Raw genomic sequence first — 19,452 nt, forward strand, 5'->3', positions numbered from 1 at the left:
CTTCTTCTTCTTCATCCTTTCAGACCAAACTTTGTGAGCAGCTTCTCACCAGTCTTGCCTTCAGTAGCTGTAAGGACCTGATTGCCACAGACCCCTTCATCAAGGCCTGTGCAGAAGACATGTGTCACTGTGGCAACAGCAGCAGCAGTGTCACCTGCGCCTGTCCCACCATGTCAGAGTACTCCCGCCAGTGTGCTCACGCAGGGGGGAAACCCCAGGAGTGGAAGACCGTCCAGTTCTGCTGTAAGGGAATCTTTTTTGCATGACACATCCTTTTTGTTTTTATACTGGATTGTTTGTTTGTATTGCTCTGTTGGTAGTTTGGATGTGGGTAAAAAAAACTATATATATATTTGTATACTGTAACTCAAAGTAAACACTTCTGAAATGAAATAATGCTTTGCCTTAGGTAATCTATAGTGTCTTTGACATGCTTGTATTTACATTTATGTGACTGAAAACTGAGGAGCAAATCCCAATTTTCACTTCCAATGATGTCAATAGAAGAATATGTGAAAATGTGAAGTAATGAAGAGTCAGAAACAGATCTGTGACTCTGGTTATTTGTGTCGAGCAGTGGAGACGTGTCCTTTAAGCATGCAGTACCAGGAGTGTGGTAGTCCCTGCACTGATACCTGCTCCAACCCAAAGAGGAACCAGCATTGTGAGGAACACTGCACCGACGGATGCTTCTGCCCTGCTGGTACATGCACTCATTACTGAATACAACATCATATATCAGCTATGTAACTATTTTAAAGTAGCTGACCACACCATCATATATCAGCTATGCACACTCACTGATTTTAACAGAGAATGGATGAAGTCAATTTTGCAAGTCCTAAGCAAACTTTGAATATAGCCAAACACGAATTTGATCACATTCACATTTTCTCCTAAAACAAATAGATGCTTATAAATAGGCTGCACAACATGGTTTACCCTGTCCGGAGGGGACACAACATTACCACGTGGTTTACCCTTTCCAGTGGGGACACAACATTACCACGTGGTTTACCCTGTCCAGAGGGGACACAACATTACCACGTGGTTTACCCTGTCCAGAGGGGACACAACATTACCACGTGGTTTACCCTGTCCAGAGGGGACACAACATTACCACGTGGTTTACCCTGTCCAGAGGGGACACAACATTACCACGTGGTTTACCCTGTCCAGAGGGGACAGCGGTTGTTATCAGTAACATAGTCAGACTGAGAAATCCTCTAGTTTTCTTCCCAGACAGTTTAAGTGTAGGCTGCTGAAACATTTCCGTGAAGAGTTCTTGCTTGGGTTTGTCAAGAGTGATGTGTTTGCTCCACTTTCCTCCGGTATTTATTTAGCAGAGGCGTTTTGCTAAATTGTGATTTCCACCCGGCCTGCACAACCTGTGATTTCCGTGAATCTGATTGGTCAAGACACATAGCATCTGCAGCACTCTGATTAAAATACCAGACAGGTTTACATGAGCAAGATGACAAATTGAGTCATACAGCTCAAGTCCAAGTTAAATCACGAGTCATAGATGCTCAAGTCCAAGTTAAATCACGAGTCATAGATGCTCAAGTCCAAGTTAAATCACGAGTCATAGATGCTCAAGTCCAAGTTAAATCACAGATGCTCAAACCAGGAAGACTATTAAAACGCATGTTGGTTATGTGGCTATTTAAACCAGGAAAAGGTTCAAAGTCAGATTGGAAGAGTAGCCTTATTATAGGACTGGAGATTTCATTATTTGATCAAAGTTCTGCAACAGATGTACCGTAGTAATTAAGATACTGATCTACATGGATCAATGTATTTAATGAGATAAGGAAGGACTAAATATATTTAATGTAAGTCATGGAACCAGCTGACTAAATGTATTGAATGTCATTATGGAACCAGCTGACTAAATGTATTGAATGTAAGTCATGGGACCAGCTGACTAAATGTATTGAATGTAAGTCATGGGATCAGCTGACTAAATGTATTGAATGTCATTATGGAACCAGCTGACTAAATGTATTGAATGTCATTATGGAACCAGCTGACTAAATGTAATGTATTGAATGTAAGTCATGGGACCAGCTGACTAAATGTATTGAATGTCATTATGGAACCAGCTGACTAAATGTAATGTATTGAATGTAAGTCATGGGATCAGCTGACTAAATGTATTGAATGTCATTATGGAACCAGCTGACTAAATGTAATGTATTGAATGTAAGTCATGGGACCAGCTGACTAAATGTATTGAATGTCATTATGGAACCAGCTGACTAAATGTATTGAATGTAAGTCATGGGATCAGCTGACTAAATGTATTGAATGTCATTATGGAACCAGCTGACTAAATGTATTGAATGTCATTATGGAACCAGCTGACTAAATGTATTGAATGTCATTATGGAACCAGCTGACTAAATGTATTGAATGTAAGTCATGGGACCAGCTGACTAAATGTATTGAATGTAAGTCATGGGACCAGCTGACTAAATGTAATGTATTGAATGTAAGTCATGGGACCAGCTGACTAAATGTATTGAATGTCATTATGGAACCAGCTGACTAAATGTAATGTATTGAATGTAAGTCATGGGACCAGCTGACTAAATGTATTGAATGTCATTATGGAACCAGCTGACTAAATGTATTGAATGTCATTATGGAACCAGCTGACTAAATGTATTGAATGTCATTATGGAACCAGCTGACTAAATGTAATGTATTGAATGTAAGTCATGGGACCAGCTGACTAAATGTATTGAATGTCATTATGGAACCAGCTGACTAAATGTATTGAATGTAAGTCATGGGATCAGCTGACTAAATGTATTGAATGTAAGTCATGGGATCAGCTGACTAAATGTAATGTATTGAATGTAAGTCATGGGACCAGCTGACTAAATGTTTTGAATGTCTTTCTCATAGGAACCGTGTTTGATGACATCACTCAGACTGGCTGTGTAGCTGTGAACCAGTGCTCTTGTCTCCACAATGGACAATCTTACCAGCCTGGACAATCATTCTCAAGAACATGCCATAAATGGTAAGAGCTGCATTGCGTTTGTGAATATACTGAATTGTTGTGTGTGTTGATCCGGGTGTGTTGAGGCTAAACTGACTGTCTCTCTCCGTTAGTACCTGTATCCAAGGCCAGTGGAGTTGTATGGATCTAGATTGCCCTGCTACCTGCTCCATAGTGGGAGGTTCCCACATCACCACCTACGATGGGAAAGCCTACACCTTCCATGGAGACTGCTCATATGTCCTGTCCAAGGTAGGGATCTAACCTACTGTATGGAGACTGCTCATATGTCCTGTCCTAGGTAGGGATCTAACCTACTGTATGGAAACTGCTCATATGTCCTTTCAAAGGTAGGGATCTAACCTACTGTATGGAGTGATATTAGTGCCAACAGAAAATATTGAATAAAAATGTGTTTTTTTGTTGATACAAATTCAAAGTGATTTAATTCAGATTCCACATTTTGTTGTGTAACAGCCTGAATTTAAAGTGTATTAAACAGTGATTTTTTTTTGGGGGAGTGGGGTCACTGAGCTACAATATCCCAATAATGTCAAAGTCAAATCATTTTTCAAAATTTAACACATTTATTTAAAAGAAAAATCTCAAATGTTGAATCAATAAGTATTCAACCCCTTTGTTATGGCAAAGCCTAAATATGTTCAGGAGTAAACATTGGCTTAACAAGTCACATAATACGTTACATGGACTCACTGCATGTCAAATAAGTGTTTAACATGATTTTTAAATGATGGCAAATTCAATACAACAAATTACTGAGTAACACTCTCCATATTTTCAAGCATAGTGGGGACTGCATCATGTTATGGCTGCCTCATGTTATGGGTATGCTTGTAATCGTTAAGGACTGGGGAGTTTCAGGATAAAAGGTAAACAGAATGGAGCTGAGCACAGGAACAATCTTAGAGGAAAACCTGGTTCAGTCTGCTTTCCACCAGACACTGGGAGACAAATTCACCATTCAGCTCTATGCCAATTTTACCCTGGAGTTGCTTACCAAGATGACATTGAATGTTCCTGTCACGGTCTTCCTCCTCTTCATCTGAAGAGGAGAGGCGAGAAGGATCAGAGGACCAAAATGCAGCGTGGTATGTGTTCATGTTGAATGTTTAATTAAAGAAAGAACTGAACACTGACTACAAAAAACAATAAACAAATAAAGACTGTGACGCTATCATAAGGACTGTGCTGACACAAGCAACTAACCTAGACAATCACCCACAAACAAACAGTGCAACCCAGGCTACAACTAATGACACCTGCCTCTGATTGAGAACCATACTAGGCCGAAACATAGAAATCCCAAAATCATAGAAAATCAAACATAGACTGCCCACCCAACTCACGCCCTGACCATACTAACTAAATACAAAACAAAGGAAATAAAGGTCAGAACGTGACAGTTCCTGAGTGGCCTAGTTACAGTTTTGACTTAAATCAGTTTTAAAATATATGGCAAGACTTGAAAATGGCTGTCTATCAGTGATCAACATCCAACTTGACAGAACTTGAAGATTTAAAAAAATAAATAATATTTGCAAATATTGTACAATCCAGGTGTGCAAATCTCTTAGCAATTTACCCAGAAACACTCACAGCTGTAATCACTGCCAAAGGTGATTCTAACATGTACTGACTCAGGGGTGTGAATACTAATGTAAATAATATATTTCTGTATTTCATTTTCAACGAATTAGCAAACGTTTCTAAAAACATGTTTTCACTTTGTCATTATTGGGTATTGTGTGAAAAAGACAATATTTAATCCATTTTAAATTCAGGCTGTAACACAACAACACGTGGAATAAGTCAAGGGGAGGGAATACTTCCTGAAGGAAATGTAATTCCCTAGGACCAAAAGTAGGCAGGAAGTAAGTAGTGTGTTAAAAAAAATGTGTTCCCTTAACTTTACTGTCATATCTTAACTTTACTGTCTTGGCGGCAGGGTAGCCTAGTGGTTAGATCATTGGACTAGTAACCGGAAAGTTTCAAGTTCAAACCCCCGTACCGACAAGGTACAAATCTGTTCTGCCCCTGAACAGGCAGTTAACCCACTATTCCTAGGCCGTCATTGAAAATAAGAATTTGTTCTTAACTGACTTGCCTAGTTAAATAAAGGTAAAATAAAAAACTGTTGTCGTGCCTTTACTATCATTAAACTGAAGACTTTGTTTTTATCGAAGCTTCTCTGTAATTAGTTACTCGATTAAACTGAATAATCATGTATCTGTAATTAACTAGGAAGTTGGGGCACCAAGGAAAGTATTCAGATTACAAAGTTATAATTTCCCAATATAACCTTTCAGATATTTTCATATCTGATCAATAGTCTTCTGGTTAATGGTTAATGGTTTATTTATTTTACCTCACGTTAGTCTCATTCCAAACGTCGTAAATTGTTGGTTATCTGCACGAACCCAGTCTTCACTATGAGTCATCCATACATCAATTGTTTTAAATCATTGATTTATTACTAACTAAGTAATTCACAGAAATGCATAAACAAACAAACAAACTTGGTAAATGTGGTTACATGAAATGATAGGAGAATATGCCCTAGTGGCTGAACAGGAATGGCGGCTTGTTAGACAAAGGAGAAATGGGGGGGTCGACTAAGAAGTCACTACAGAGTTAATTATAACAATTAAAATGCTAATCCTTTACCTATGAACGCTCACTCATTCGGGAACAATTGCAGTCAATATATATATATTTACGCTCAGTGTGTCATCTTGATCGCTGGTGAAAAGTTTGTCTTTCGTAGAATTGTCCGTCTCTCTCCCTCTCTCTCTTTGTCTTGGTTAGAGGGGATAGTTCAAAGTGACATTCGTTATAGGTTGAATGTTTCGGCGGTTGTCGTTCTACGCGTTCAATGATGCCGAATTCCTAGCTGCAGACTAGTAATCAATATCAAAGACTTGTTCTTATTCTGTCGGTATCGATAGTCTAAGATTTTAACCACCGTGTTATGGTTAACTTCTTGCGTCTCCAAACCCGTATCCGGGAGCGTAATCATAGCCTCAAGCTCATTACCATAACGCAACGTTTCCTATACATGAAAATCGCAAATGAAATGAAATAAATGTATTGAAACACAAGCTTAGCCTTTTGTTAACAACACTGTCATCTCAGATTTTCAAAATATGCTTTTCAACCAAAGCTACACAAGTATTTGTGTAAGAGTATTGATAGCCTAGCATAGCATTAAGCCTAGCATTCAGCAGGCAACATTTTCACAAAAACAAGAAAATTCATTCAAATAAAATCATTTACCTTTGAAGAACTTCGGATGTTTTCAATGACGAGACTCTCAGTTAGATAGCAAATGTTCATTTTTTCCAAAAAGATTATTTGTGTAGGAGAAATAGCTCCGTTTTGTTCATCACGTTTGGCTAAGAAAAAAACCCGAAAATGCAGTCACTACAACGCCAAAATTTTCCAAATTAGCTCCATGATATCGACAGAAACATGGCAAACGTTGTTTAGAATCAATCCTCGAGGTGTTTTTCACAATTCTATTCGATGAAAAATCATTCGTGGCAGTTGGTTTCTCATCAGAGGCAAACGGAAAAATACTGCAGCTGGAGATTACGCAATAATTGCGACGGAGGACACCAAGCGACAACCTGGTAGATGAAGGGGGGAGGCAGTTGGAGAGGGGGATGGGGTTGCTATACTCAGAGGCCAACGTCATGACACTGTCATACCTTGACTTTACTGTCATACCTTGACTTTACTGTCATACCTTGACATTACTGTCATACCTTGACATTACTGTCATACGTTACTGTCATACCTTAACGTTACTGTCATACCTTAACGTTACTGTCATACCTTAACTTTACTGTCATACCTTATACCAATTGTCCCCAGCAAACCAACGAGACTGCTTTCACAGTCCTGGGTGACATAGTGAAATGCGGGAAGACGGACATTGAGACCTGCCTAAGATCTGTAACCCTGGTGACTCCAGAGTCCACGGTAAGTTAGCCAGTCAGTGACTCCTATCACCACTTCAGGGTTGGAGTAAATTACATTTCATTTCCAGTCAATTCAGGCAGTCCACTGAATTCCAATTCCAATGCTCTTCATTGTTTTTCAGTGAGGAACATTTGGAATTGGAATTAGGTTTTCTTTCTGAATTGACTGGAATTGACTCCAACCCTGTTCCACACTCCTTATCACCAGGGGAGTCGCTTTAACTCAAATTTTATTTTGTCACTTGCAGATGATCGTCATCGAGGCCAGTGGAAGCGTCTTTGTCAACAAGATGTTTTCTCAGATGCCGCTTTTCATGGGTGAGTGACTGATTGATGGCTGCTTGAGAAAAGGGATACAGAGATGTGATATCTGTTTATTTTTGTAGTCATTGATCAGTATAAATGTATGTTTGAAACCCTTCCGACTTCTCCTTGTTCGGGTGGTATTCGGCGGTCGACGTCACCGGCTTTCTAGTCAACATCCATCCATGTTTCAGTTTCGTTTTGTTTTGTCTGTATCACCTGGTTTCTATTACATATCACGTTCCTTATTTAACCCTCTGGCATACATTCCTGTTCTGTCCGTGATTGTTTATGTCGTTAGTGGTTGTGTTTTGTGCTAGTGTTTTTTGTATGTTCCTATTTGGAATTTTGCTTGATATTTTAAGTAAACTCAGTTATGTTACTCAATACTGTCCAATAATGTCCTGCGCCTGACTCCGCTATAACTCTGCACCCAATCGCTGACAGATGTGACATTTGTCTATTTTTTGTAGTCATTGATCAGTATAAATGTATGTTTGAAACCCTTCCCATGCAGTACGTACTGTACCAGAAGTTGTCTCTTTCTTTCATCTTTCTTTCCTTGTCTAGCAGCATGTAACACCATAAGCATCCCACAATAGGGAAGTGGGAGCTAAAAGTTCATGGTAAACCAGATTGTAACTAGAACTTGTGTGTATTTTCCACAGCGGATGTAAGGATCTTTCAGCCCTCTACATTCTACATCGTTGTGCATACCTCTTATGGGCTCCGTCTAGAGGTCCAGCTAACACCTATAATGCAGGTCTACATCGTAGCTAGCAGTTCACACAAAGAAAAAACCCAGGGTATGTTTCTCTCTGTTCATTTAAAGTCTTTGTGAAAAGATAATGTAACGTGTGTCACTATACCGCTTGTTTGAGGGGTTCGGTCAAACCTCACCTGAAACAATTATTAATAAACTAATGATACTTGATGCATTGCATCTTTAGTCAATTTTAGTTCAATTCACCTGTTATAAAGTTTTGTACCTCTTATCCAGGTCTTTGTGGAGACTTTAACAGCTTCCACACTGACGACTTCAGAACCATCAATGGACTGGTGGAAGGAACCGCTGTGACATTCGCCGACACGTGGAAGACCAAAGCAAGCTGTCCTGATGTGCCACAGAGCTTTGAGATCCCATGCAGTCTGAGTGTAGAGAACGGTACTCCTTCGACCTCTTTAAAAACACTAACATATGTCTAATGCAGCGGTTCTCAAACTAGGGGTCACAACCCCATGTGGGGTCACTTTATATGAAAATGGGGTCTCGGGAGAATTTCCAAAATACAAAAAAATATATACGCTGAACAAATATAAACGCAACATGGAAAGTGTTGCTCCCATGTTTCATGAGCTGAAATAAAAGATCCCAGACATTTTCCTGATGCACAAAAAGCTTATTTCTCTCAAATGTTGTGCACACATTTATTTACATCCCTGTTAGTGAGCATTTCTCCTTTGCCAAGATAATTCATCCATCTGACAGGTGTGGCAGATCAAGAAGCTGATTGAACAGCATGACAATTACAAAGGTGCACCATGTGCTGGGGACAATTAGAGGGTAAAAAAAGGACACTCTAAAATGTGAGGTTTTGTCACAAAACACAACACAAAAGATGTCTCAAGTTTTGAGGGAGAGTGCAACTGGCATGCTGACTGCAGTAAAGTCCACCAGAGCTGTTGCCAGAGAATTGAATTTTAATTTCTCTACCATAAGCCACCTTCAACATAATTGTAAAGAATTTTTCAGTACATCCATCAGGCCTCACAACTGCAGACAACATTTATGATGGTGGGGTTATGGTATGGGCATGCATAAGCTACAGACAATGAACACTCTTGCATTTTATCGATGGCAATTTGAATGCACAGAGATACTATGACGAGATCCTCTGGCCTCCTTCTAGAGCTCCAACTTCCAACCTGAAGATCACTGACGTCATGATTTGACATTGTATTTTCCATTTGTCTTGAAAGCCCCTTGGTACCCTTCACCAGTTCATATCTGTGTGAAGCTGGATTCAGTGCTCTCGTCTGCGTTAAAACCAAATATCGATCCAGGTTGGATGTGACAGCAGAGATGAGGTGCTCACTGTTGACCACACCCCCTGACTTTGAGAAGCTATGACGCGACATTCATCAAGCCACACCCATCTCATTAGTGGTGGTGAGATAAGATACATAATGTAAGACTAGTTTGAAATTGACTATCATCATAGTCCCACAGTAACAGTATGTGATGGTGAGTTGAGAAGACAAATCAGAAATACTGTTCATGTTTTTCAATTGACTGCCCCAAATAAAAAGGTTAACACTGACTGTTAAAAAAAATGTTAAAAATCACATGGTTGCCGTCGCGAGTATTTTCTAAATGGGGTGGTGGGTCAAAAAGGTTTGGGAACCCCTGGTCTAATGAAACAATACCCAAACACGCTTCAGCCCAGCTTGAACAAAAAGGGAATCAGGTGCTCGATTGAGGGACTTGATAATACCAAAACTATTCCTTACTAGTAGTAGAAAAGGATCACTCTGTGCATAGATCTGAGATTATTATTTAACTAACCATTTGTATTTTTTCATTTTGTTTCGGCATAGAGAGCCTTTATCAGAGCCTTGGAATAATTTTTGGGGATTACACTTACATATGTCTACTGAGAGGCACAGTAAAGCCGAGATAAAAAACTCTTTCTACTTTGTTAAATGTTGCTAATATCTCATGTTTTACAGAGAGATATGCCAAGCACTGGTGCTCAATGCTGTCAGATCGTGAAGGAATATTTTCCCAATGCCACACTGAGATCAACCCAAATTACTACATGGAAGTAAGTATGGTGATTTTAACTTCTCAAATGCTCTTTAATTACAGAGTTATCCCAAAGCTCTAAGAATATATATTTATATTTTTAAACAATAATTTAAGAAGTTCTATATCAAAATGATCTAATTTTAATTGAATTTATCTCAAAACATCTAATCAGATGTTTGTAATACTATTGTCCTGTGCTTGTGTGTGATTTCAGAAAACAGAAGTTTTCTTCATTATCACATCTCATAACTTCTTCTTCTACTGTTTCTTCTTCTCTCCCTGTAGATCTGCCTATATGACAGTTGTAACTGTGAGAGGAGTGAGGAGTGCATGTGTGCTGCGGTCTCCTCCTACGTCCATGCATGTGCTGCTGCAGGCGTCCTGCTCAGTGGATGGAGAAACACCACCTGTGGTAAGATAAACATCTGAGATACTGAATGTATTTATTAATTAATTAATGAAGGGTTCCCCTCCTATTAACCCACGGTGTCCGGGTTTCACCCTCCTTTTTAAATTTTTTTACTTCACCTTTATTTAACCAGGTCGGCTAGTTGAGAACAAGTTCTCATTTACAACTGCGACCTGACCAAGATAAAGCATAGCAGTGTAAACAGACAACAACACAGAGTTACACATGGAGTAGACAATAAACAAGACAATAACACAGTAGAAAAAAAAGAAAAAAAGAATCTATATACATTGTGTGCAAAAGGCATGAGGAGGTAGGCGAATAATTACAATTTAGCTTAACACTGGAGTGGTAAATGATCAGATGGTCATGTGCAGGTAGAGATAATGGTGTGCAAAAGAGCAGAAAAGTAAATAAATATAAAAAGTATGGGGATGAGGTAGGTAAATTGGGTGGGCTATTTACTGATTATGTACAGCTGACTATGTACAGCTGCAGTGATCGGTTAGCTGCTCTGTTGGTGAGGGAGATAAAAGTCTCCAACTTCAGCGATTTTTGCAATTCGTTCCAGTCGCAGGCAGCAGAGAACTGGAAGGAAAAGCGGCCAAATGAGGTGTTGACTTTAGGGATGATCAGTGAGATAAACCTGCTGGAGCGCGTGCTACGGGTGGGTAACGTGAGCGCGTGCCAACGTGAGCTTTACCTAGCATGGACTTGTAGATGACCTGGAGCAGGTGGGTCTGGCGACGAATATGTAGCGAGGGCCAGCCAACAAGAGCATACAGGTCGCAGTTGTGGGTGGTATTAGGTGCTTTAGTAACAAAACGGATGACACTGTGATAAACTGCATCCAGTTTGCTGAGTAGAGTATTGGAAGTTATTTTGTAGATGACTTGGCCGAAGTCGAGGATCGGTAGGATAGTCAGTTTTACTAGGGTAAGGGAACACCCCCCTGAAATGGACAAAAATGAATGGGAAGTCATTGGCACTGGACAAACCATATACACGGTCCAATACCACTAAATTCGGCGTCGTTTCGTTCAAAGTTGATTGCAAATGCCATATGGCAAATGCCAGTTGTAACACTTTAAAAATCCAACAGGTGGCGAGCGCGCTCCACCGTGGTTTTTCATATTGCAAATGCAACACAAATCAACATCCAAAAGCAAAATTTTGAAAAAGTGAAAGAAAAACCTAGCAACCCCTTAAAAAAGTGCTTTCTGGTCCGTTTTTTCAAAATTCTTTCGATTTTTGTGTCAATTACACATGTATAATTATAAGAACTGTATCATCATACTTTAGTCATATTTTATTATCATCATTTTTTAAAAACTTGTGCATAAGGCATATGTTTTCTCCATTTGCAATATGATTTCATAGGAAGTCAAAAGTCAAAGTCAAAAGTCACTTTTTTTGGGGCCAAATACCATAAGAAATTTGACGTGCTCAAAAATCCTGCAGAAATGCAAAATTGACTGGCCTGATGAACACAGGATGGCCAGGCAGTGATAGTTGTTACTTTCCATCGCTCGTTGTGTTGACTTCATCATGTCCATTTGGTGATGTTTTTTCACTATTGAATCATATTTCAAGTGCATGTGCATTACATATTACATATGTTTCCATGGGCATTTACCATCACGAATTTGTTGTGCTCAAAAATCCTGCAGGAATGCAAAATTGACTGTCCCGATGAACTCGGGATGGCTGGGCAGTGATTCTGGTTCCTCTCCGTCGCTCGTTAGGGTTGATTTCAGAATGTCACTTTGGTGATGGTACCTCACTGTTTAAACATATTGCAAATGGACAAGAGTCACCAGCAAGTCACCGTCCATCAGTCAATTAGATAACATTCTGACACCAAACTGATACAAACTGACACCAAACCCACTTTTTCCAACTCGTTTAGTAGCCAACTATCACATACTTCAAATGTACGAGGCTGTTTCTCGGTCCGAGAACCTTCTAGAGCCACGTAACTCACCACGCACTATCAACCTAAGGTCTATAACAGGTTTCTAAAGTTTCGGAACTCTAGGTCTGACGGTTTTTTTAAAGTTCCAACGAGGTTAACTAATGCAGGCACTGTATGTCTCTACGCACTCCAATGTGTGCCTCCTGCCAAGCTGTGCTTGTGTGTGATTTAGTTTTTCTTTGAAATTTTATGGGAAAAATGACTGATTTACAGTTCATGGGGGTTGCCTAATCACACATATGAAGTTTTGGAAAGATCTGACTTTTTTAACCCTTCGAAACAGCCCCTGTGACACCATTTATGGCACTTCCGGTTGGCACAGGAAGCTATAATTAAACACATATCCTCATCGGGGTATGCTTTTACAGAATCCTGAGTTTTAAGTCTTTATGTTAAGAACTGACTGATTTACACAGGGTTGAATGCACTATTTCTATCAAACTGCAGGTTGGGTATGGCTATACACTTTTAGGGTGAATTTCATCACTTCCGGTTGCTCCAGGAAGCTTAGAATCAACACAGGTATACCTCATAGCAGCCTGATGGACTGTCATCGAAGACAGGTTCATAAGGCATTCATAACCCACATAGGCTTCAGGCTGAATTTAGGGGTACAGGCAATGTATTCCTATGGGGAGAGAAGTCAATGCAAACTGTTTGATGTAAACACCTTCTTTTAACTGTTAAGGGTTAATGCCACACGGTCAAGGTTAGGCTTGCACGGATTGGGAGGACCTCAGGAACGTACCTGAGGTCGAATTGTGCTTCTCATCCTAACGGTTCTCTCACTGTCACCCAAAAGCAAATGACATTTAGGGCCAGGCTTAATTTTGGGGCCTTCTCTTTTCAAGGTCGCTGCACTCAGAGCGAGCTACGGTCAAGCGGGGCGGCGTCTCGTTGAACTCGGCACAGTCTGGAGACTATGGTGATGTCATTTTTAGTGTTGATTTCAGAATGCCATTTTGGTGTTGGTCCCTCTCCGTTTAAACATATTGCAAATGTACAAAAGTCAACTAGCAAGTCAGTGTCCATCAGTCAATTAGATGTCATTCTGACACCAAACTGATACCAATTGACACCAAACCCACTTTTTCCAACTCATTTAGAAGCCAACTATCACATATTTCAGAGCAGGCCCATAATTCACAGCGCCTTTAGTTTAAAACATAATAAAAACGTAAAACACATAGTTACGTTCTAGCTGCGGGTCCAGTTCGGACATTATGTGTAGGCCTATGTGAGGCGACCCCAAATCCCGAGTTTCGGCTCGATAGGTCATTTGGTGCCCGAGCAAGACAATAATTGGTGCTGAAAATCCACTTTTTTCCATGCCTTGCTACGGGGTCCTTGAATGAGCTATCGGACAGAAACGTTGGGGTCCGTCTCTATGGACCGAGCCGGTTTCAATGCACCTAGCCTTGCGTCTCTGAGACTTTTCTAAATGTCGTCATTTTCGTAATGGTCAGAATGAATTGAAGTCATTGCAAATGTACGAGGCTGCTTCTCGGTCCGAGAACCTTCTAGAGCCACCTAACTCACCACGCACTATCGACCTGAGGTCTAGAACAGGTTTCTAAAGTTTCAGAACTCTAGGTCTGACGGTTCTTTTTTAGCTCGAACAAAGCTAACTATTGCAGGCACTGTCTGTCTCTAAGCACCCCAATGGGTCCCTCCTGCCAAGCTGTGTGTGTGATTTAGTTTTTCTTTGAAATTTTATGGGAAAAATGACTGATTTACAGTTCATGGGGGTTGCCTAATCACACATATGAAGTTTTGGAAAGATCTGACTTTTTTAACCCTTCGAAACAGCCCCTGTGACACCATTTATGGCACTTCCGGTTGGCACAGGAAGCTATAATTAAACACATATCCTCATCGGGGTATGCTTTTACAGAATCCTGAGTTTTAAGTCTTTATGTTAAGAACTGACTGATTTACACAGGGTTGAATGCACTATTTCTATCAAACTGCAGGTTGGGTATGGCTATACACTTTTAGGGTGAATTTCATCACTTCCGGTTGCTCCAGGAAGCTTAGAATCAACACAGGTATACCTCATAGCAGCCTGATGGACTGTCATCGAAGACAGGTTCATAAGGCATTCATAACCCACATAGGCTTCAGGCTGAATTTAGGGGTACAGGCAATGTATTCCTATGGGGAGAGAAGTCAATGCAAACTGTTTGATGTAAACACCTTCTTTTAACTGTTAAGGGTTAATGCCACACGGTCAAGGTTAGGCTTGCACGGATTGGGAGGACCTCAGGAACGTACCTGAGGTCGAATTGTGCTTCTCATCCTAACGGTTCTCTCACTGTCACCCAAAAGCAAATGACATTTAGGGCCAGGCTTAATTTTGGGCCTTCTCTTTTTCAAGGTCGCTGCACTCAGAGCGAGCTACGGTCAAGCGGGGCGGCGTCTCGTTGAACTCGGCACAGTCTGGAGACTATGGTGATGTCATTTTTAGTGTTGATTTCAGAATGCCATTTTGGTGTTGGTCCCTCTCCGTTTAAACATATTGCAAATGTACAAAAATCAACTAGCAAGTCAGTGTCCATCAGTCAATTAGATGTCATTCTGACACCAAACTGATACCAATTGACACCAAACCCACTTTTTCCAACTCATTTAGAAGCCAACTATCACATATTTCAGAGCAGGCCCATAATTCACAGCGCCTTTAGTTTAAAACATAATAAAAACGTAAAACACATAGTTACGTTCTAGCTGCGGGTCCAGTTCGGACATTATGTGTAGGCCTATGTGAGGCGACCCCAAATCCCGAGTTTCGGCTCGATAGGTCATTTGGTGCCCGAGCAAGACAATAATTGGTGCTGAAAATCCACTTTTTTCCATGCCTTGCTACGGGGTCCTTGAATGAGCTATCGGACAGAAACGTTGGGGTCCGTCTCTATGGACCGAGCCGGTTTCAATGCACCTAGCCTTGCGTCTCTGAGACTTTTCTAAATGTCGTCATTTTCGTAATGGTCAGAATGAATTGAAGTCATTGCAAATGTACGAGGCTGCTTCTCGGTCCGAGAACCTTCTAGAGCCACCTAACTCACCACGCACTATCGACCTGAGGTCTAGAACAGGTTTCTAAAGTTTCAGAACTCTAGGTCTGACGGTTCTTTTTTAGCTCGAACAAAGCTAACTATTGCAGGCACTGTCTGTCTCTAAGCACCCCAATGGGTCCCTCCTGCCAAGCTGTGTGTGTGTGATTTAGTTTTTCTTTGAAATTTTATGGGAAAAATGACTGATTTACAGTTCATGGGGGTTGCCTAATCACAAATATGAAGTTTTGGAAAGATCTGACTTTTTTAACCCTTCGAAACAGCCCCTGTGACACCAATTATGGCACTTCCGGTTGGCACAGGAAGCTATAAGTCAACACATATCCTCATTGGGGTATGCTTTTACAGAATCCTGAGTTTTAAGTCTTTACGTTAAGAACTGACTGATTTACACAGGGTCGAATGCACTATTTCTATCAAACTGCAGATAGGGTATGGATATAAACTTTTAGGGTGATTTTAACCACTTCCGGTTGGTCCAGGAAGCTTAGAATCGACACAGGTAGACCTCATAGTGTCCTGATGGACTGTCATTGAAGACAGGTTCATAAGGCATTCATAACCCACATAGGCTTCAGGTTGACTTTAGAGGAGCAGGCAATGTATTCCTATGGGGAGAGATGTCATTGTAATCTGTGAGATCAAAAAACCCTGTTTTACTGTTAAGGGTTAATGCCACATGGTCAAGGTTAGGCTTGCACAGATCGGGAGGACCTCAGGATCGTACCTGAGGTCGAATTGTGCTTCTCACCCTAACGGTTCTCTCACTGTCACCCAAAAGCAAATGACATTTTGGGCCAGGCTTAATTTTGGGCCTACTTTTTGGCTCTGTGTGTCTTTAAGCACCGCACTTTGTAACTCCATCCTTGCTGTGTGTGTGTGTGTGTGAGAGAGAGCTTTTCTTTGACATCTGTTGGGAGAAATGACTGACTTACAGTTCATGGGGGTTACCTAATCACACATATGAAGTTTTGAAAAGATCTGACCTTTTTAACCCTTGGAAACAGCCACTATGGCACCATTTAAGGCACTTCCGGTTGGCACAGGAAGCTATAAATAAACTCATATCCTGATTGGGGCATGCCTTTTCAGAATCTTGAGTTTTAAGTCTTTAAGTTAAGAACTGAGTTATTTACGGAGGGTTTAGTGAGTGTGTGTTATTTCAGAAAATCACAGAAATCTCGCAGAGCTCCGCAGAGCTCCGCAGCACACTTTAAAAAGATTTGTATGAACACCCTGCAACTGGATCTGTAACTGTTAAAAAAAAAAAACTATTTTTCAACATCACCAATTTGTCATTGTACGATTTCTCTTAAATGACGATAGATAAATGGCTGGTTCTTTTTTTATTGACGTCGGAGGCTCCTTGAAATTATTGCTCTATTTTCATTTTGGACCTTTAATCCCAGAAAAATGGCCATAACTCAAAAACCGTTGATGCCTGCAATATCGGTTCTGTTATACTCACAGACAATATTTTTACAATTTTGGAAACTTTAGAGTGTTTTCTATCCTCCGCTTATATGCATATTCTAGCATCTTGTCCTGACAAAATAGCCTGTTTACTTTGGGAACGTTATTTTTCCAAAAATGGAAATAGAGCCCCCTAGTTTCAAGAGGTTAAGCATATCCCAGTTTAGGTCACCTAACAGAACAAACTCGGAAGCTAGATGGGGGGCGATCAATTCACAAATGGTGTCCAGGGCACAGCTGGGAGCTGAGGGGGGTCGGTAGCAGGCGGCAACAGTGAGAGACTTATTTCTGGAGAGAGTAATTTTTTAAATTAGTTGTTCGAACTGTTTGGGTATGGACCTGGAAAGTATGACATTACTTTGCAGGCTATCTCTGCAGTAGACTGCAACTCCTCCCCCTTTGGCAGTTCTATTTTGATGGAAAATGTTATAGTTGGATATGGAAATCTCTGAATTTTTGGTGGCCTTCCTAATCCAGGATTCAGACATGGCAAGGACATCAGGGTTGAAGGAGTGTGCTAAAGCAGTGAGTAAAACAAACTTAGGGAGGAGGCTTCTGATGTTGACATGCATGAAACCAAGGCTATTTCGATCACAGAAGTCAACAAATGAGGGTGCCTGGGGACATGCAGGGCCTTGGTTTACCTCCACATCACCCGCGGAACAAAGGAGGAGTAGTATGAGGGTGTGGCTAAAGGCTATCAAAACTGGTCGCCTAGAGCGTTGGGGACAAGCAATAAAAGGAGCAGATTTCTGGGCATGGTAGAATATATTCAGGGCATAATGCGCAGACAGGGGTATGGTGGGGTGCAGGTACAGCAGAGGTAAGCCCAGGCACTGGGTGATGATAAGAGAGGTTGTATCTCTGGACATGCTGGTTGTAATGGGTGAGGTCACCGCATGTGTGGGAGGTGGTACAAAGGAGGTATCAGAGGTATGAAGAGTGAAACTAGGGGCTCCATTGTAAACTAAAACAATGATAACTAACCTGAACAACAGCATAAAAGGCATGTTGACATTTGACAGAGACATACAGCGAGGCATAAAGTAATTGCAGGTGTTGATTGGGAGAGCTAGCTAAAACAACAGGTGAGACAACAACAGCTAATCAGCTCACATAACAACAGCAGGTAAAACGGCGATGACTAGGCAGAGAGGGTCGGATTAACTACACACAGAGCCTGAGTTCGCGGCTGTTGCCGACAGATAAAAAATAAATAAACAGAATGGATTAATGGACAGTCCAGCAGGCATCAGCTATGTAGCCAAGTGATCATAGTGTCCAGAGGGAAGCAGTAGATGGAACAGGGAAGCCGCCACTACGCTAGCACGCGGGCGACACAGCGTTTAAAGTTAGTAGCCCTCCGACGGAGGCCGGTTGAAGGCACAGCGGATGGAGTATTCGTCGGCAGACCAGTCGTGGTGGTGCGGCGGGGGGCCGTGTCGACAGAGAATCCAAGCCAGATGGCGAAAGAGGTATTGTAGAATTTAGTTTGCTAGCCTGGCTCACGGCTAGCTGATGTTAGCTTCGTGGCAGTGGCGTTAGCCACTATAGCCAATCGGTAGCAGCGGTGATCCGGTGCCAAGGTCCAGAGTTTACAGCAAGGATCCGGTGGAGTATTGGGCTCTAGCCGTGTATGAGTGGGGTTCGGGTGAACAGCTGAGTAGGCCGGGAGGTGGGCCTCAGGGATAGCTTCGGTACTGGGTGCCACGGTGGGTGCATGCTAGCTGTGAGCTAGCTAGCTGCAAGCTAGCTGTGAAGATCAGAAGTAGTTGTCCAGGGATTACGGCAGGAATCCGGCGTTGTTGTGGAGAGACAGTTCGATACTGGGCTGGTATCTGTGCAGAAGGTAAAAGCCGCTAGCAGTAGCTAACAATGACTAAATAGCTTGTAGCTAATTAGCTGGTTAGCTTCTGGAGGTTCTTGAATGTGTTCTAAAATTATAATATATATTTTTAAATAATAGCGATACCATATCACATTGGGTGAGGCAGGTTACCGGAAGGTATAATCAAATAAAAAATCGAAAAGAGAAAATAAAGTTGAAATATAAATATACAAAACAATACGAAAAATACAAAAGTACACGAGACACGAACAAAACACGTCGTCATCTTGGATCAAGATGGCGTACTTACCCTCTTATTTAAAAACAAAATACCCCAAAACATGTAATTAAATGTTGAATCACCATACTGTTTTCCACAGGGAAGTACTCCTCTAGCTGCCCTGACACGATGGTCTATGACTACACCATGACCAGCTGTGACCGTACCTGTCGTTCACTGAGCCAGACAGACTTCACCTGCCAGGTACATTTACATGGACATCTCATTTCTATTGTATGTGTTTGCTATTATTGTTCATTTTATTAATGTCTTGTTGTTTTGGATGTTGT

At 41.1% G+C, this 19,452-nt stretch overlaps 2 protein-coding genes across 2 annotated transcripts in view; both read left to right on the top strand.

Moving 5' to 3' along the window:
• Nucleotides 1-19,452, top strand: part of LOC112240815 (mucin-5B-like) — a 102,638-nt gene that overhangs the window by 6,774 nt on the left and 76,412 nt on the right. The window lies entirely within an intron of this gene.
• The window catches only part of LOC112247996 (mucin-2-like), a 37,516-nt gene continuing 25,334 nt past the window's right edge, over nt 7,271-19,452 (top strand). The window contains 6 exon segments of the mRNA XM_042301197.1: nt 7,271-7,329; nt 7,983-8,120; nt 8,315-8,479; nt 10,045-10,139; nt 10,409-10,535; nt 19,263-19,366. Coding sequence (XP_042157131.1) covers nt 7,302-7,329; nt 7,983-8,120; nt 8,315-8,479; nt 10,045-10,139; nt 10,409-10,535; nt 19,263-19,366 — 657 coding nt within the window. The 5' untranslated portion in view covers nt 7,271-7,301.

Source organism: Oncorhynchus tshawytscha, linkage group LG19 (assembly GCF_018296145.1).
Source record: "Oncorhynchus tshawytscha isolate Ot180627B linkage group LG19, Otsh_v2.0, whole genome shotgun sequence".
NCBI classification, from domain to species: Eukaryota; Metazoa; Chordata; class Actinopteri; order Salmoniformes; family Salmonidae; genus Oncorhynchus; species Oncorhynchus tshawytscha.